The sequence below is a fragment of the Triturus cristatus genome, chromosome 5_1 (assembly GCF_964204655.1).
Source record: "Triturus cristatus chromosome 5_1, aTriCri1.1, whole genome shotgun sequence".
Lineage (NCBI taxonomy): Eukaryota > Metazoa > Chordata > Amphibia > Caudata > Salamandridae > Triturus > Triturus cristatus.
The window spans coordinates 390,221,444-390,237,337 of record NC_140587.1 but is presented as its reverse complement, the minus strand read 5'-3'; the positions used below and the strand labels follow the sequence as shown (position 1 = coordinate 390,237,337).

The window sequence follows — 15,894 nt, the reverse complement described above, 5'->3', positions numbered from 1 at the left end:
CACTGGGCAGGACAACCTTGTAAATATCGCTGATGTTCACATCGCGATATTTACAAGGCTGCCCCAGCATTTTAGCACATGTTAGTTTTTGGAGAAAACCGCTGTTTTCTCCAAAAACTAACATCTGCTAAAATGCAGACTTACCTATCCCTAACATTGGGGTGGATTATGCTGATATGAACCTGTGGGTCGTATCAGCAAGGCTATCGCCGTTTTGCAGGGAACATCGCTGGAAAACCAGCGATGTTCCCTGCAAAACGGCAATAACCTCGCTATCACTGGAAGTTTTATCGCCCTGGAGAAACGCGTTGTTAATAACGCACTACCAGGGCGATAAATTCCAGAGATAGCCTGTGATAGCAAAATTATCACTAAGGACGGCCGGCGATAATTATCGCTGGCCGTTGATAATATGCCCCATTATGAGTTTGACCTCAGTGTACATTTTGACAGAAAGGTGCTCATACCGTGATGAGTGCCTCCGTATTACTGAATGCAATCACACAGCACAGGGTTCATGAGGCTACTCTTCCAGAGCAAACCTGGAGGGATTTGTACCAGGGAAAGGTCTGGAATTACGGATTCACCGGTAGAAAACGGTGCACAATCAGTGCTTTAGCAATGTTATGCCCCACTCAATGGCCTATAGTGGATTAACCAGTCCTCCACCTTTAATACTGCTACCCAGCATGACTGATACCGCACACCACAAATAATGGGCTGCCTTATAATGGTGCTCTACTAAGTTGTACATTTTGCCTTGAAAGAGGTTATAATGTTTTAAGATTCAAATCAAACTGCTTAATTAAACATGCAATTTCGTGAGCGGTGTAGTTTGCTTCTTTTTACCATATTTATAGCTCACGTTTTTTTTTTTTTTTATTAAAGCCCCTTCTATTAAGCCTTGTCATTCCAATATTAACAAATAATCCATTAATCGGCCTAATTTTGCTTGACATATGCTTCCCACAGCACTAAGCCGCACATCCATTATTTACATTTTTAAAATGCTACTTTTTGCATTGATGCGCGGTGTTCTTGATAAAACGACACCAGCTGATACACAGATTTATGCCACAGTCACGAGCAGAAGAGATTACATTTTGTTTCCAATTTTTCTTACTTCCTCCTTAAGGACAAGAAGGGCACGAATTACAGTTGGATAAGAATTATTGCTCTTTCTGCCTGCCAAGCGGGAGCTTTATCAAGGCGCCGAGCAACAAATAAATCACAGGCCTGCTCCAATAGAATTAAGATGTTACTCCGCAGCCGGGAAGACAGTAATCAAAATGACATCTTGTCATGGATTGGATTAAGGCAATTGATTGTTTTATCAAATTAGGATCGGCTGCCTCGCTGGGCCCAGTGCCAGGGGACAACATCAGTCTGGTGATGGCCAGCACATTTCTCAGTTCAATCTAGATCTTACCTGTTTCAGAAGAAATCAGGAAAATGTATTGCCCACACATCCATCATGCAGTGACTATCGAGGCGCTGCGCAGCCATTTTGAATACATTAAACTGCAGGTGTCTTTCTCATTTACAATACTACGTACTAGGGTGACCAGATTCTCAAAACAAAAAACGGGGACAGGTCATAGACATAGAAGTAGGACTACGATTTGCAGTAACCACCGACATAAAAGTAGGACTATTTGACAGCTGTGATAAACATAGAAAAAGGACTACGACAGCTCCCTCCAAGACCGAGATGAAGCATTACAGATGACAAATCAGAGGTCTTTTATCGGCAGTAAGCATTAATTCCATTTAAACCGACTTTGCCTCAACATTTGCTTTAGTCCAAGTTTGTTTTCTTATTAGATAAGTATATATATTGGGATTGTTAACTGAACAATAAAGAAAATTGCACAATCGAAGAGGAGTTTGTGCTCTTGTTTTTGCCACGAGGAAGTGAACCAGTGCATCGCTAGCGAGTTTGATAGATATATATATACACACATATACACACACACACATTCTGTCATCGTCAAAATCAGATACTGCTGTTTGTAGAATACTCCTTCCCATAAAGCACTCCCCCTACGTTCAGCGCAGTTGACTGAAATATAAATAATGTTTGCTTTATTTACGTGGAAACATTTACGCACATTAGCATAGTAAATAGTTTAGAACATATAAGACAGGGCTGGCTTTAGTGCTGGTGGCGCCCTGTGCGACAATGTTTGTTGGCGCCCCCCCCAATGACCACCTCCACCACGGATTCTCTCACTAGCACCCTTTAACAGTGACCAAGTCACCATAACCACACTCTATCAGATGCATTATATTATATATAGCGTCACTCATACCAGTGTAGGGTGTCCAAGCACTTTGCATCACACACACATTACACAGAGACAATCAATCATACGTGTGTAAATCAGTGTATAGGAAATGTTACATAAGCCAAAGGACTGAAAGTGTAGGAGTCACATGTCATCCATACTGGTAGGCAGTATAGTTTAAGAGCGCTTGGTGTGGAGAAGCACAAACGCAGAGTCGAAAAAGAAACAGCATAGTTGGGAGTTTTCTTTAATATTAAGAATCGATTTCTAGCCAGATTAACCCTTTTTGAAACATTAATCAATGTTCTAATAATGTATACTTTGCAGTGTGTATGCAGTTCTAGGATGAAAGTTAATAGCTCACTATTCTATATTAGGACTTTAAGTTATAAATTGCAAGTAGCAAAAAATTGTCTCTTTTGAAAGCAGTAACCCTGCTGATCTGTTTACATCATACGCACTCTGTAATCTACTTGGTACACGTTCTTTGCAGCAGGCATATTAACCCTCTGCACTAACTTCAGCCAAGTCAAAACCTCAACTATACAAAATGCTGATCTCTCTCCAGGAAGATAATTAATCACACTCTTGACATTTATGTGAGGCCTGGTAATAGCTGGGGGAAAGAAACGCTACACGGCGCCCCCAGGAAGCCAGCACTGGTGCGGATAAAACTCTCAGGGTTAAAATACACGTTGCGGGCTTGCAGGCTGGGAGGGCAAGGATTCCTGGATGATGCAGCTCTGATGCAAGGCAGTGTCCCGACGGTGCTGGTAGGGCTGGGGGGGCGTCACGAAGCTACTGCTGGATTCTGCTGTAGTTTGAGACTGTCCGACCCTCGCTCGCTTTAAGGCAGAGCAGGGTCACGGTGGATTGCTGCAGGCTGTAAAATCAGGGTCATGCCGGTCACAGGTGGTTCTAACCAGCTGCATGATGACGTAGGTGGCGCTGTGTAGACAAAGAGAAGGGAAATCCCGAGAGAACATGTCTCTCTTCAAAGGATTTCCCTTCCTGCTACAGCGCTCACCTCAGTGACGTCACCAAGCTGTGCAAACAGAGCATGCGCGCAACCGGAACAGTAAAAAACCGGGACATTTCTTTGTTCAACCCGGACACTGTTCTAAAACGGGGACATTTGACTCCATTGGAGTACAGTGTCGGGACACGGGGACATTTCACAAAAAACGGGGACCGTCCGGGCAAAACCGGGACGTCTGGTCACCCTACTACGTACACATCTAGGTTAAATAATATTGGATATTCCTTTTAAAAGCAAAAAGTAAACACTCTGGGCCAGTGTAAACAGTCATTTATATTTGGATTTATCATGGTAAAAGCTGTCAGTGCAGCAAGGGTGTAGGTAGATATAATTGTGCATGCGTAGTTTATCTGCATTTTGAAATGTCCTGCTTTTCCTACACCAACTCACTTGCATAGTTATTTCTAGCGAGTGTTAGTTGGCAGCGTAACCAGCAGGCCCGGACTGGCCGTAGCGGGCACCGGGCAATCCCCCGCTGCGCCGCACGGGCGGGGGCCAGTTTTGGGCCCCTGGGGGCCGTTTTTGTTACAGGGCCGTTTTTGCAGCATAGCTGCAAAATCGGCCCTGTAACAAAATCGGCCGAAAACCGGCCCTCGCAAAGAGCTCGGCGGCACCCCCAAGCCCCGGGGGTCCGGCTGAGCACTTTGTCAGAGCCGGTTTTGGTTCCCAGTCCCGCCCTGCTAACCAGGGGGCATATCAGCAAACGGCAGCAATAATCATCGCTGGCCCCGTTTAGAGTGCAAAAGCTTAACGCCGCCTATCGCCGGATTCTATCACCCAATCAGCACAATATTTAAAATGCGCATCGCCGAGGCAATAGAAATCCTGGCCTTAGCGGCGATAAGCAGGAAATATCGCTGGATTACCAGCGATATAACAAAGCGTTAGGGAAAACATTGTAAATAGGAAGAAATGGATTTAACATTATGATCCACCTCCCATGCAACATATAGCTAAGTCGGGAAATTAGCAGGCATAAGGAACCGGCGATATACCCGGTTAGCGCTACTTTTAATGATGCTAGACGGGTTAGCGATTTCCTAGTAAATAGGGAGAAGCTGTGGTTAGCGATTATTCCCGCTGAATTTCAGTCGGGAACGCCTACCTCGCATCTCATTAGCGATGCGAGGCGAGGCGCAAAGAAAATGGGCACAAATGCATGGATTCACGTGTTAGCGTGTCCATTCTGATAGGGAGATAAAATTATCGACGCTTTTCGACCGAAAACGGACGCTAAAGCGGCGATAATTCTACCGCCGTGCCTTGTTGATATGCCCCCAAATACTCTGGAGTTGTCACTCCACTAGCTCGCAAACACTTTACCTGTTTTATCACGCAGTTATACTAAAACCCTACGGTAATTAAAGAACATTTTGTGATAAAGTGCATGACTCCCTTAGCAAAGTACTTTTACATATGACATGCTTGTGAAAGTTCATGTTCCAACCGAAAACTATCTCACTCAATGCAGAACCCTGGGTACGTCAATAGTTGTTGTGCATTTTTGTGAGAACTATGTGTACTTTGTAAGGAAAAAACTGTACATCGTCGGACATTCCGTTTAAATATGTCCGCAAAACATCATATATTTAAATAAAGACCCTTATAGCAATGAAGAATCCAAGAAACAGTGAAATATGGTACTGACCAGAACTCCGCAATTTACCACGTATAAATTCAAATATTGGCAGGGCTTTTTACCAAACCTACAGACACAACTCTATTCACATAATCCCAGCAGTATCAACAACACAACAGCACAACCCTGACACAAAATCCAACGCCACAGCTTCCAGGTCCTCAGGAAGCCACACACCCAAGGGGCTGGAATATCATTAAAATACACAGGGGCAGATTTACAAGCCCCTTGCGCCACTTTTGTGTCACTTTTAACATGGGAAAAGTGACAAACGTGGCGCAAGGGGCTTGTAAATCTGCCCCACATTTTCTTCCTTCTGTGTTGAACTCTTCCTATGCAGTGCTGGGATGTATGGCAAGAGCTCAACGGGGGCATATACATGAACTGAATGTTTCATGCAGACATCCTATTAAACATGCTATTCGCATGGAAGAAGGCAACAGGGTGGCTTTTTATTTTAATAAAACTGATACATATTACAGAAAACAATGTCCTAGACAAACAATAACATTGCAAAGCGGGGATGTAAGAACACCCTCAGACCATAGATGGCGTATCTCCAGAATCCTTGCACATTTGCAGTCCGATCAAGACAGTAGTTACGGTCGAAGTTAATGTATCCATTGTGCCCCAGGGTCACACTTGGATGTAGAAATCTGTCTTCCTGCAGGAAGGCTTGAGTCATTTTCCAGACCACATTCATCTCTTGCATCATGGGATTACGTGGATTTTGGAATGCCCGGGTATATGCATACTGAACCGTGATGAAGTGTTGTTCGATCTTGACCCTCTGAGAGCCTTGCAGCAGAATTCCACCTTTCATGCTCCCACGTCTGGAAATATCTTCAGCTCCAAAATAGTCTCTCACCGTGAGTACACAGGGGATTGGTCTTCTCCTCCATCTTCGCTGCAAGAATATTTAGTGCAATGGGGCACTTCTTAAAAGCTGATTTCTGGCCTTATAGTCTTCGCATCTCAAAAATATGTTCTGAGCCACTAGAACACCTTCTCTGGAATCAGTGGCAGACTCGATTACAAAATTGATTACTAACGACACAATGGTCACTGTTCCTTGACTATCATAGCAGGGGTATGAGAAAAGCTTGAATTAAGTTCTGCTACTTTTAGGTTTTACAAGATTAGGAATAGTCACCAGGTAAATTACACAGGGCACGATTGACTCTCTGCTGCATTCGTGGGGTAACATGACATAGAGAACAGGGCCCTTTTTCCTAGGGCTGCATCAGTCAAGGCGTAAGATTAAAAAAACAGGTTAAATTTTAAGAATGTTTGATGGTGAAATCTGTTTTAAAGGCTTGTAAATAATTGTAACCAAGAGACCTGAACTGCTCCTCAGAGTATTTCAATCCATCAACCTTGTTTCAGGACCAACATAACTACCCATTTGCACCAATTGTGCTCTCTGGCCCCATCTATTCCTAAAAAAATATTTCCGTATTGATTTTACGGACAAGGCGCTTAGGAGGTAAAAGATTTGTTCACCCAGCTTATCTAATTGTTCTTGTTGGAGCAACATAAATAGTGCCCATTCTTATGGAACTGTACAAGTAAGTGGCAATCTAATAAAAAAAATCTCAAATAGACTGTTGCACCGCAGATGCAATTATAAGAGAGTGCTGTATTTCTTTTGATCAGGGTTTTGTTTAACAATTAAGAACCTCTCCCCAGTGCAAAAAACTCCTTTGCCTATGGTTTGCCAGCAGGATTAAATTCTGTTGGGCGTTTGGCAAAGCATCAAACAATCTCCTGTGAGTGATACTGAATACATTGTCCAGTGCTTCCATTTTCTGTTCCTTTGCCAGATGCCTACAATTTTTAGTAACTATAGAGTTTATTTGTATCTTTCAGATCATTTGAAGATTATTTGGGACTAGGATTCATTTAAAATTAAGTCTTGTACTTTCTTTAAACTAGAGAGTTGCGAAAGAAGATTAGAAATTCAGCTTAAACTGTTCGCCCCAAGCTCAGTCCACCCGGTTGTTTTGACATTATTTTAATGTTTTAGACTATATTTCATGGCAGCCATCTGGCATTTATTTCCTATGAAGATGTAACCCACATCTAATTCCAGGATAGCAGTGGGAAATCTTTTTGGGATTTCCCAATTTTCCTCTCAAAATGGCCTCCAAGGTTAGAACTCTTATTCAGAGCCCAGAGGGCAATTTAGCTTCCTATCTTAAGAGGGCCTTATCAATGTGTTTGGAGAATCGATGACTGTGTGTCCTAACCCGTTTTGCGATAGCTATTGCCGAAGCCTTTGCTTTTTCGAGGGTAGCGAAGAGGTCAGTCTCTCTCCACACCTTACTATGGAAACCTCTCATACAAGACAGAGTTCTCAGTGGAGAGGTCAGTCCCTCTCCACATACTATGACATACATACATCATCCAAAAGAGAGGTCTCACCTAAGAAGGCAGTCCCTCTCCACATGCTACAATGCAAATTTGGAGTCCAAAACAGAGGTTTTAGCAGAGAGGCCATTCCCTCCACACATTCTACTACACACATCCATGATCCAAGACAGAGAACTCAATGGAGAGGTGAGTCCTTCCCCACACCCTACTATGCACACCTGATAACCAAGAGAAATGTGTTAACAGAGAGGCCTGTCCCTACCCACATGTTTCTATGGACACCTGCCATCCAAGAAAGAGGTGTCAGCTGAAAAGTCAGTCCCTCCACAAACACTACTATGCACATCTCTGATCCAGGAGAGAGGTCTCAGTGGAAAGACCAGTCCCTTCCCACACCCTGTTATGCACACCTGTCATTCAAGGGAAAGGTGTTAGCTGAGAGGTCAGCCCCCCCCACACTCTAGTACGCACATCAATCATCCAAGACAGAGGTTTGAGTGGCTTGGCTAACTCCTGCCTGCACCCTACTATTCACATTGGTGTTTCAAGAGAGAGATGTCAGCAAAGAGGCTAGCACCTCCACATACCCTATTACTCACATCTGTGATCCAAGGGAGAGGTCTCAGCAGAGAGGGCAGTCCCTCCCCACATGCTACTAGGCATTTATGGTGTCCAGAATAGAGGTGTCAGCAGAGGCCAGTCCCTTCCCACACCCAACTATGCACACCTGTTATCAAGATAGAGGTCTCAGCAGAGAGGGCAGTCCCTCTCCACATGCTACTATGTACATTTGACGTCCAAGACAGAGTTATCAGCAGAGAGACCAGAAACTCTACACACCCTACCATGCACATCCATCATCCAAAACAAAGGTGTCAGCAGAGATACCAGTCTCTCCACACACCTTATTACACACATTTGTGATCCAAGAGAAAGATCTCAGCGGAGAGGCTAGTCCATCCCAACACCCTGCTACTCACACCCATTAGGCAACCAAGAGATAGATGTCAGTGGAGAGGCAAGTCCCTGCTCACATGCTACTACACATGCCTGGCATCCAAGACAGAGGTTTCAGAGTAGGGACCAGTCCTTTCCCAAACATATGCATATTTGGGATCCAAGAGTGGGGTCTCAGTGAAGAGGCTAATCCCTCCCCATATGCTGCTATGCACATCCAAGACAGAGGTCTCAGTGGAAAGGTCCTTCTTCATATCCTACTACGTGCACCCGTCATCTAAGACAAATGTCTGTTTTAGTAATTTGGCATTTTTCTGCCTAGCCCAAATGTGCCTCTCTGCCAGTGTCCAGGGTCACCTGGATGTTAGCAGCTCTCTTGTGGTGTGATGTGTATTCCTCCTAGACTGGATAAAGTGCCAGGGTATGGAGAGATAAGGGTATTCCTAGCAGGATGGCTGGGGAGGAGCTGTGCCCCTGCTCTGATTACACTTTACAGGGTAGATTGGGGCTATACACAGCCCTTTCTGACTTCAGAAGAAGCCAAACCTGTCACTGGCAGATGCCTGCCTTTTGTTTCATTAGTCGAGCTGGAGACAAACCTAGGGTAAAGGGAAGACATAACCTGAACTAGTTTAGGGTTAGCAAAAAGGGGATGTTTCTCACCCACAGGCTGGCACTGGGCATAAAATTGGCCTCCCCAGGACCTGAAATCAAAAAGCTCCTGGACGTGTTAATACTCAGAAGGAAGACTGTCCTACTTAAGTCTTAGGGAAGCCTGGACATGCTTGCCTTGAACTCATGAACCCTGAACTAACACCAAGGGTCAGTTGACTGACTTCCGGTTTGAGCTACAGTGACACAGCAAGCTTCCAGATGCCTTTCCTACTTACCAGCTGACCAGATCCAACCGTACTAGGGGCGTAACAAAGGCCCCCACAGCCCCCACAGTGCAGGGGGCCAAGTTCCAGGGGGCCCCCTCAGCAAAGTATGCTGAGAGCTCCAGAGTGAGCCGGAAGGGGGCCCCTCCATGTAGTTTGCAGTAGCTAGAGCCTTGACGAAAGTCAGAGTGCACTTCTCCCTGCTTAACTGAAGGTTTCACTGGATCTCATGCAGCACGACTCAGAGCCCCACAGAGTTGCACTGTGCAGTCCTAACCAAAGGCTTAGCTGGATCTGATACCAAGCAACGCAGGGCCCTGCAGAGCCATGCCATGCAGGTCATGACTGGAAGCCTCATCGGAAACAACTCAGCGCGACGCAGAGCCCTACAGAGTCGCACCACGCAGCTCCTCACTGAAGGCTTCCCCATTTCTATGACCAAGCAATTCAGATCCCCACAAATCTTAGCGGCTTCCAACTAAAAGCTTCACTGGATCTAACATGCAGCTACGCGCCCAGCAGAGCAGTTCTGCACCATCCTTGCATCAAAGTCAGAAGGCAAAACTTCCAGCGATACATACCTAGTCCTGTATTTGGTACGCACGCAATCACAGTCACCTGAATTTGTGATACCTGCAATTAGTGCTTCTTACATTTTGAATCTATTTTTACCTAAAACTTTACAAACCTATAACTCCGGATTTAATGAATGAAATTTTTATCGTTGTTGTGTCATTTTAGTTACTAACGTCTACTCAGTTTTTCTAAACAGGTTTGGTATTTTTCTTTTGTTGTGTTTTTCATTTTAATACTGTTTGAATGTTGCATAAAAACTGTAAACATTGCCTCTAATTTAATCCTGGCTTCTTTCCTGCCAAGTTACCAAACGGTTAAGAAAGGTTTATTTAATGACTTTAGTGGTTTGCCCTTACAAGGACTCTGCTTGTTATTTGAAGGGGTACTCAACTCTTTCAACCAATAATCCAATTTCTTACACTTACCGTCACTGTATTTTGCTTCTTGATGTTCAGGCTTCGATATTTTGGCCCCATGATATTTTATTGATGATATTCCGGTGGAATAGCAATAGGTGTGAGACCATGATTCAGAATAGAATTAGTTAATTGCGATCTGTTTTAATGAGAGATAAATATTTTAATTAGTGACCGCTATGTGTAATGAGAAATGGCTGATGGCTCACATTGATTACTTCAATCAATCAGGTCACTTGTAAAGCGCACTACATACCCACGAGGGTCTCAAGGCACTGGGGGAGGTGCTGCTACTGATGGAACAGCCAGGTCTTGAGGAGTCTTCTGAAGGCCAGTAGGTCTTGGGTCTGCCGTAGGTTGGTGGGGAGGGTGTTCCAGGTCTTGGTGGTGAGGTGGGAGAAAGATCTGCCGCCGCCGGTCGTTTTTCGGATGCGGGGGACTGTGGCGAGGGCGAGGCTGGTGGAGTGGAGATGGCGGGTGGGGGTGTAGAAGCTGAGTCGTTTGTTGAGGTATGCTGGTCCTGTGTTGTGGAGTGCTTTGTGTGCATGGATGAGGAGCTTGAAGGTTATCCTCTTGTTGACGGGGAGCCAGTGCAGGTCTCTTAGGTGGGGTGTGATGTGGCTGTGGCGGAGGATGTCGAGGATGAGATGTGCAGAGGCGTTCTGGATGCGTTACAGCCGTCTCAGGAGCTTGGCCGACGTTCCTGCGTAGAGGGCGTTTCCGTAGTCCAGCCTGCTGGTGACGAGGGCCTGGGTGACTGTTCTTCTTGTTTCGGTGGGGATCCACTTGAAGATCCTGCGGAGCATTCGGAGGGTGTTGAAGCAGGATGAGGAGACGGCGTTGACCGGCTTAGTCATGGAGAGTGTGGAGTCGAGGATGACCCCTAGGTTGCATGTGTGGTCGGTGGATGTCGGGGCTGTTCCCAGTGTTGTCAGCCACCAGGAGTCGTCCCAGGCTGAAGGGGTGTAGCCGAGGATGAGGACCTCCGTCTTGTCCGAGTTCAGCTTCAGTCGACTCTTCTTCATCCATTCGGCGATGACCTTCATTCCTTCGTGGATGTTGGTTTTGGTGGTGTGAGGGTCTTTGGAGAGGGAGAGGATCAGCTGGGTGTCGTCGGCGTAGGAGATGATGTTGAGGTCGTGCTGTCGGGTAACGTGGGCGAGGGGTGCCATGTAGATGTTGAACAGCGTCGGGCTGAGGGAAGATCCCAGAGGTACGCCGCAGATGATCTTGGTGGCATTGGAGCGGAAGGGGGGAAGGCGGACACTCTGAGTTCTGCCGGAGAGGAAGGATGTGGTCCAGACCAGAGCCTTCTCTTGGATCCCGGCGTCGTGTAGGCGTATTCGTAGTGTGCGGTGGCAGACCGTGTCGAAGGCGGCTGATAGGGCCAGGAGGATGAGGGCCGCTGTTTCTCCGTTGTCTAGCAGGGTCCTGATTAGGCCTGGGCGAAAATTTAGTTCCTTTTGCGGAAATTGCGATAATTTGACATTTCCGCGTTCCGCGGAGAGCGCGAAAATGTCAAAATTTCCACTTTCCGCAGCTTGGCGATTATTTGTTTCTTGCTCGCGCTGTAAAATAATACATTCTCGCGCGCGCGCGATCGCCTTACCTGAATCCCTGCATTCGCCGACAAGTTTTCTTGATCCGGTCGCGTTCTCCATGAGATGTTGTATTGTTTTTAGCCATTTGCGCTGTCTCGCAACAGTTCGCGCCCGCAGTGACGTCATGCGTCGCGCGATCAAGTCTTTCTTCTCGCGATCATGCACCGCGAGACAACTCAAAACAAGATGGCCGCGCCCGCGAGCAACCACATGGGTAAGTTGGCGACCCGCAACCATGCAGAAAATCTCGCGAACATGCTGGAAAAAAACTTCCGCATCTTCACGATATTTCCGCTTGTTTGCGATAATTTTAAACATTTTTGCGATAATTTGCAGAAGTGGATTTCGCAAATTCTGCCCACCCCTAGTCCTGATGTCATCGGTGGCAGCGATGAGGGCAGTTTCGGTGCTGTGGTTGCTGTGGAAGCCGGACTAGGAAGGGTCCAGGATGCTGTTCTCCTCAATCTGGCGGGTCAGTTGTTTGTTGACGATTTTCTCGGTGACCTTCGCTGGGAATGGAAGCAGGGAGATGGGACGGAAGCTTTTGAGGTCCTTGGGGTCCACCTTGGGTTTCTTGAGTAAGGCGTTGATCTCGGCGTGCTTCCAGCTTTTCGGGAAGGTTGCTGTCTCGAAGGAGATGTTGATTACTTTCCGGAGATGGGGTGCGATGGCTGTGCTGGCTTTGTTGAAGATGTGGTGAGGGCATGGGTCTAACGGTGATCCGGAGTGGATGGTGTTCATGATCTCACTGGTGTCCTCGTCGTTGATGTTGGTCCAGGAGAGCAGATGGTTGGTGCGGGTGGTGGTTGTGGGGGCAGTGGTCTGGGTGGTTGTCGGGGCGGTCGTGGTGTTGAAGCTGTCGTGGATGTCGGCGATCTTGCGGTGGAAGAAGGTGGCCAGTGAGGCGGGATGTCGTTGGTGTTGGAGCTGGGGTTGGAGAGTTCCTTCACGATGTTGAAGAGCTCTTTGCTGTTGTGCGCATTGTTATCTAGGCGGTCTTTGAATGAGGCCCTTTTTATGGATATGATGAGGTGATGGTGTCTGCGGGTGGAGTTCTTGTGGGCGGTGTAGCTGTCCGGTGTTCGTTCGCGGAGCCAGTTCTTCTCCAGTTTTCGGCATGTTCGTTTGGAGGCCTGGAGGTCTTCGGTGAACCAGGTGGCTTTCTTGCTGGTGTGGCTGTTGGAGGGTTTCTTGAGCGGGGCGAGGGTGTTGGTGCAGTCGTCGATCCGCTGTCTGAGGTTGCGGGCAGCGGTGTCGGGGTCGGTGGGCTCGGCGGGTGGGCTCTGGGCGAGGGTGGTCATTAGCTGGTCTCCGGTGACTTTGCTCCAGCATCGCTGAGGCATCTGTTGGGTGCGGGTGGTGCGTGGTGGGCTTCCTGAAGGTGAAGTGGATGCAGTGGTGGTTGGTCCAGTGGGGTTCAGTGGTGTGGTTGAAGGAGACGTGTGGGCTTGCGGAGAAGATGGGGTCCAGCATGTGGCCGGCGGTGTAGGTGGGTGTTGTCACGAGCTGTCTGAGTCCGAGGTTGGCGAGGTTGTCGATCAGGGTGGTGGAGTTTGTGTCGTTGTTGTTCTCGAGGTGGAAGTTCAGGTCCCCGAGGAGGATGTAGTCCGCGGAGGCGAGGGCGTGTGTGCTGACGAAGTTGGCGATGGAATCGCTGAACTGAGGTCAGGGTCCGGGGGAAAATCTGTAGATGAGGGTTCCTCTGAGGGTGGTGTTGGGATCGGTGTGGATCTGGAAGTGCATGTGTTTGGCGGTGCTGAGGGTGTCATCGGTGGCGGTCGAAATTCCTAGGGTATTCCTGTGGACGATGGCGATTCCTCCTCCTACTCCATTGGTACGGTCCCTGTGGGTGATCTTGTAGCCTTCCGGGATGGCAATGGCGATGTCGGGTGCTGAGGCGGGGTTCAGCCAAGTCTCTGTCAGGAAGGCAACGTCTGGGGAGGTTGCGTCGAGAAGGTCCCAGAGTTCGACGGCGTGTTTGTGGGCGGAGCGGGTGTTGAGGAGGATGCAACTGAGGTAGTTGGGTTCTTTGGTTGGTAGTTTGGTGGGCCGGATGCTGGTGAAGCTGCAGATCCGGCAGGTGAAGGGTCCTTGGGTGTGCTTCGGGGTGGCCCGGTAGCAGGTGTGTTCTCGTCCGGAGTTGAGAGCGTGGAGGGTGCTGGCATCGTAGTGGAGTCGGGTGTTGTGGTGTTCGCGGGGACCAGGGGTTCTGGCGCTGGGCGCGGTCCATGCATGGATGGGCGCAGATGGGCTTGCCTTAGGCGCGCCAGCAGCGTGCCCGCTGCACGCATCTGCTGCGCAGTCGCGCAGCGGCTGACATAAGAAGGGGAGGTGGGAGGGGGGAACGACAAATGGGTGAGAGGGGGGGGCAGGGCCGCAGCGGACACAGCGGCGGGAAGGCAGGAGGAAGGGACAGTGAGGGGAAACAGAGGCTAAAGGGTACAGAATAACCAGAGGGGAGAAGTGGTCACAGAAGCAAAATAAAGACAGAGTGCAAGATACAATATGGTAAACGATCACAGAAGACAAGAGTACAAAGCAGTAGAATCACAGAACAACCTACGGTCTCGAACACGCAGCAGCAGCGGCAGCTGGGCTAGAAGCACAGGTGCAGTCAGGTGGAGCTGCGCGGCGTGGGGAGCGACCTGCCTGGCAACTTCAGTCTACTTAATGTTCTGTGATTCACGATGAAGCATCCTAAAGAATAGAAGAAACGCAAATCATTATCAATCACACAATACTCGGATACAATGTATCCATGAAAGTTGTTCTTTATTTTATTTGCTTATAAAGCAGTTTAATATTGTATACGATCTCACCACAAGCAGAAGGTTGCCTTTGCAGCCTCCTCAGCCAACTGACACTCACAACCCATCTACTTAGAAAACTCACTGACATCTTACAAGTACCTCGGCACAGACTTAAGTACACAACACAAAAAGCGTTCAAAAAGAAAGAATCAAACATTTTACAGAAAATAATTAATTACATTTCTACAGCATGAAATAGAATAAACCACAATAAATCTTATTCACTCTAGAAACCATCAAGTACTTAAATAATGGCAAAGACCAATGTCTGTACCACCTCCACTCCGTAAGTGTCCCTACCTACAGAATGTAACAACATACTCACCAGAGCTATGTAAAGCTATCCATTCCGGAAGTGACTCTGTGCCACATCTACTCAGAATGTGACGGAGTGTGGCTTCCGGGGTAAGCTTCAAAACTCAGACCAGGCGTCTAATCCAGACTCTGGTATTTGACTGAAAATATGTGTTTCTGAGAAATTAATTTAACCTGCCTGCAATTAAAATGGCAAAATATATTCAAGATATAAATCAACAGATGTACACAATCTTTTATAATTTGTTTGCACAACCCAACAATAATAATCCAGCGTGACAACAATAATTGATCAGGGATCAATACTCAATAACATCATACTACAATGGCCCATACACATTCACCCAAAATTCCCAATGCGCTGGGGTCAATTTATATGTATGTTCAATTCTTTCTTTTCATAGATTTAAATGACACATAATAACTAACTTTTACATCAACTTTCCTTCCATTTGGTCGATGGAGCAATTAGTTGAATAGTTGATGGCAATGATAATACTCTGGAACATGCTATTCAGTGAGATAAATAATCACAGACTCTCAGTAAAGTTAATAAGGCTTTATCTTAATAAAGTTTGAAAATTCTAAATGCATACCATCACAAAATGCAAATAATGAATTCACAAAGGGAGAGAAAAACATATGCAACATAAAAAGAATACAAACTCATCCCAATATAATGGCTTTATGCAATGAAGGAGTGAATAGATTAAGAGACAAAAGTTTCAGCAAATTCATATGCGAAATAAAATACACCTAATGGAGGGGATAGATGAAGAGACAATAGTTTCATGTAAATAATACATATAAATATATTATTGGCGGAGTGGATAGGAAAAGAGACAAAAGTTTCAGAGAAAAAAATGCATCTATACGTACATTTTTAGGAACGAGTCAGACTAAATATAAACCTAATGGTCTGTAGAAAACCACTCCCTTGGCCTAGGGGATGATGGGGGTTCCCCAAAATAGAATCAAGGAACAAAGATAAAGGACAGGAAC

General features: G+C 46.7%; 1 protein-coding gene across 2 annotated transcripts in view; it reads right to left on the bottom strand.

Annotated features, from left to right (window-relative positions):
- LOC146830921 (uncharacterized) overlaps positions 1 to 1,566 on the bottom strand; it is a 250,207-nt gene extending 248,641 nt beyond the window's left edge. For both annotated transcript variants that reach the window (XR_014961498.1, XM_085605109.1), the window contains exon 1: positions 1,430 to 1,566. Coding sequence is in view for 1 of the 2 variants with exons in the window: in XM_085605109.1 (XP_085461235.1) it covers positions 1,430 to 1,469 (40 nt within the window). In the remaining variant the exon portion in view is untranslated. The remainder of the gene's footprint in view (positions 1 to 1,429) is intronic.
- Between the last annotated feature and the right edge of the window lie 14,328 nt (positions 1,567 to 15,894).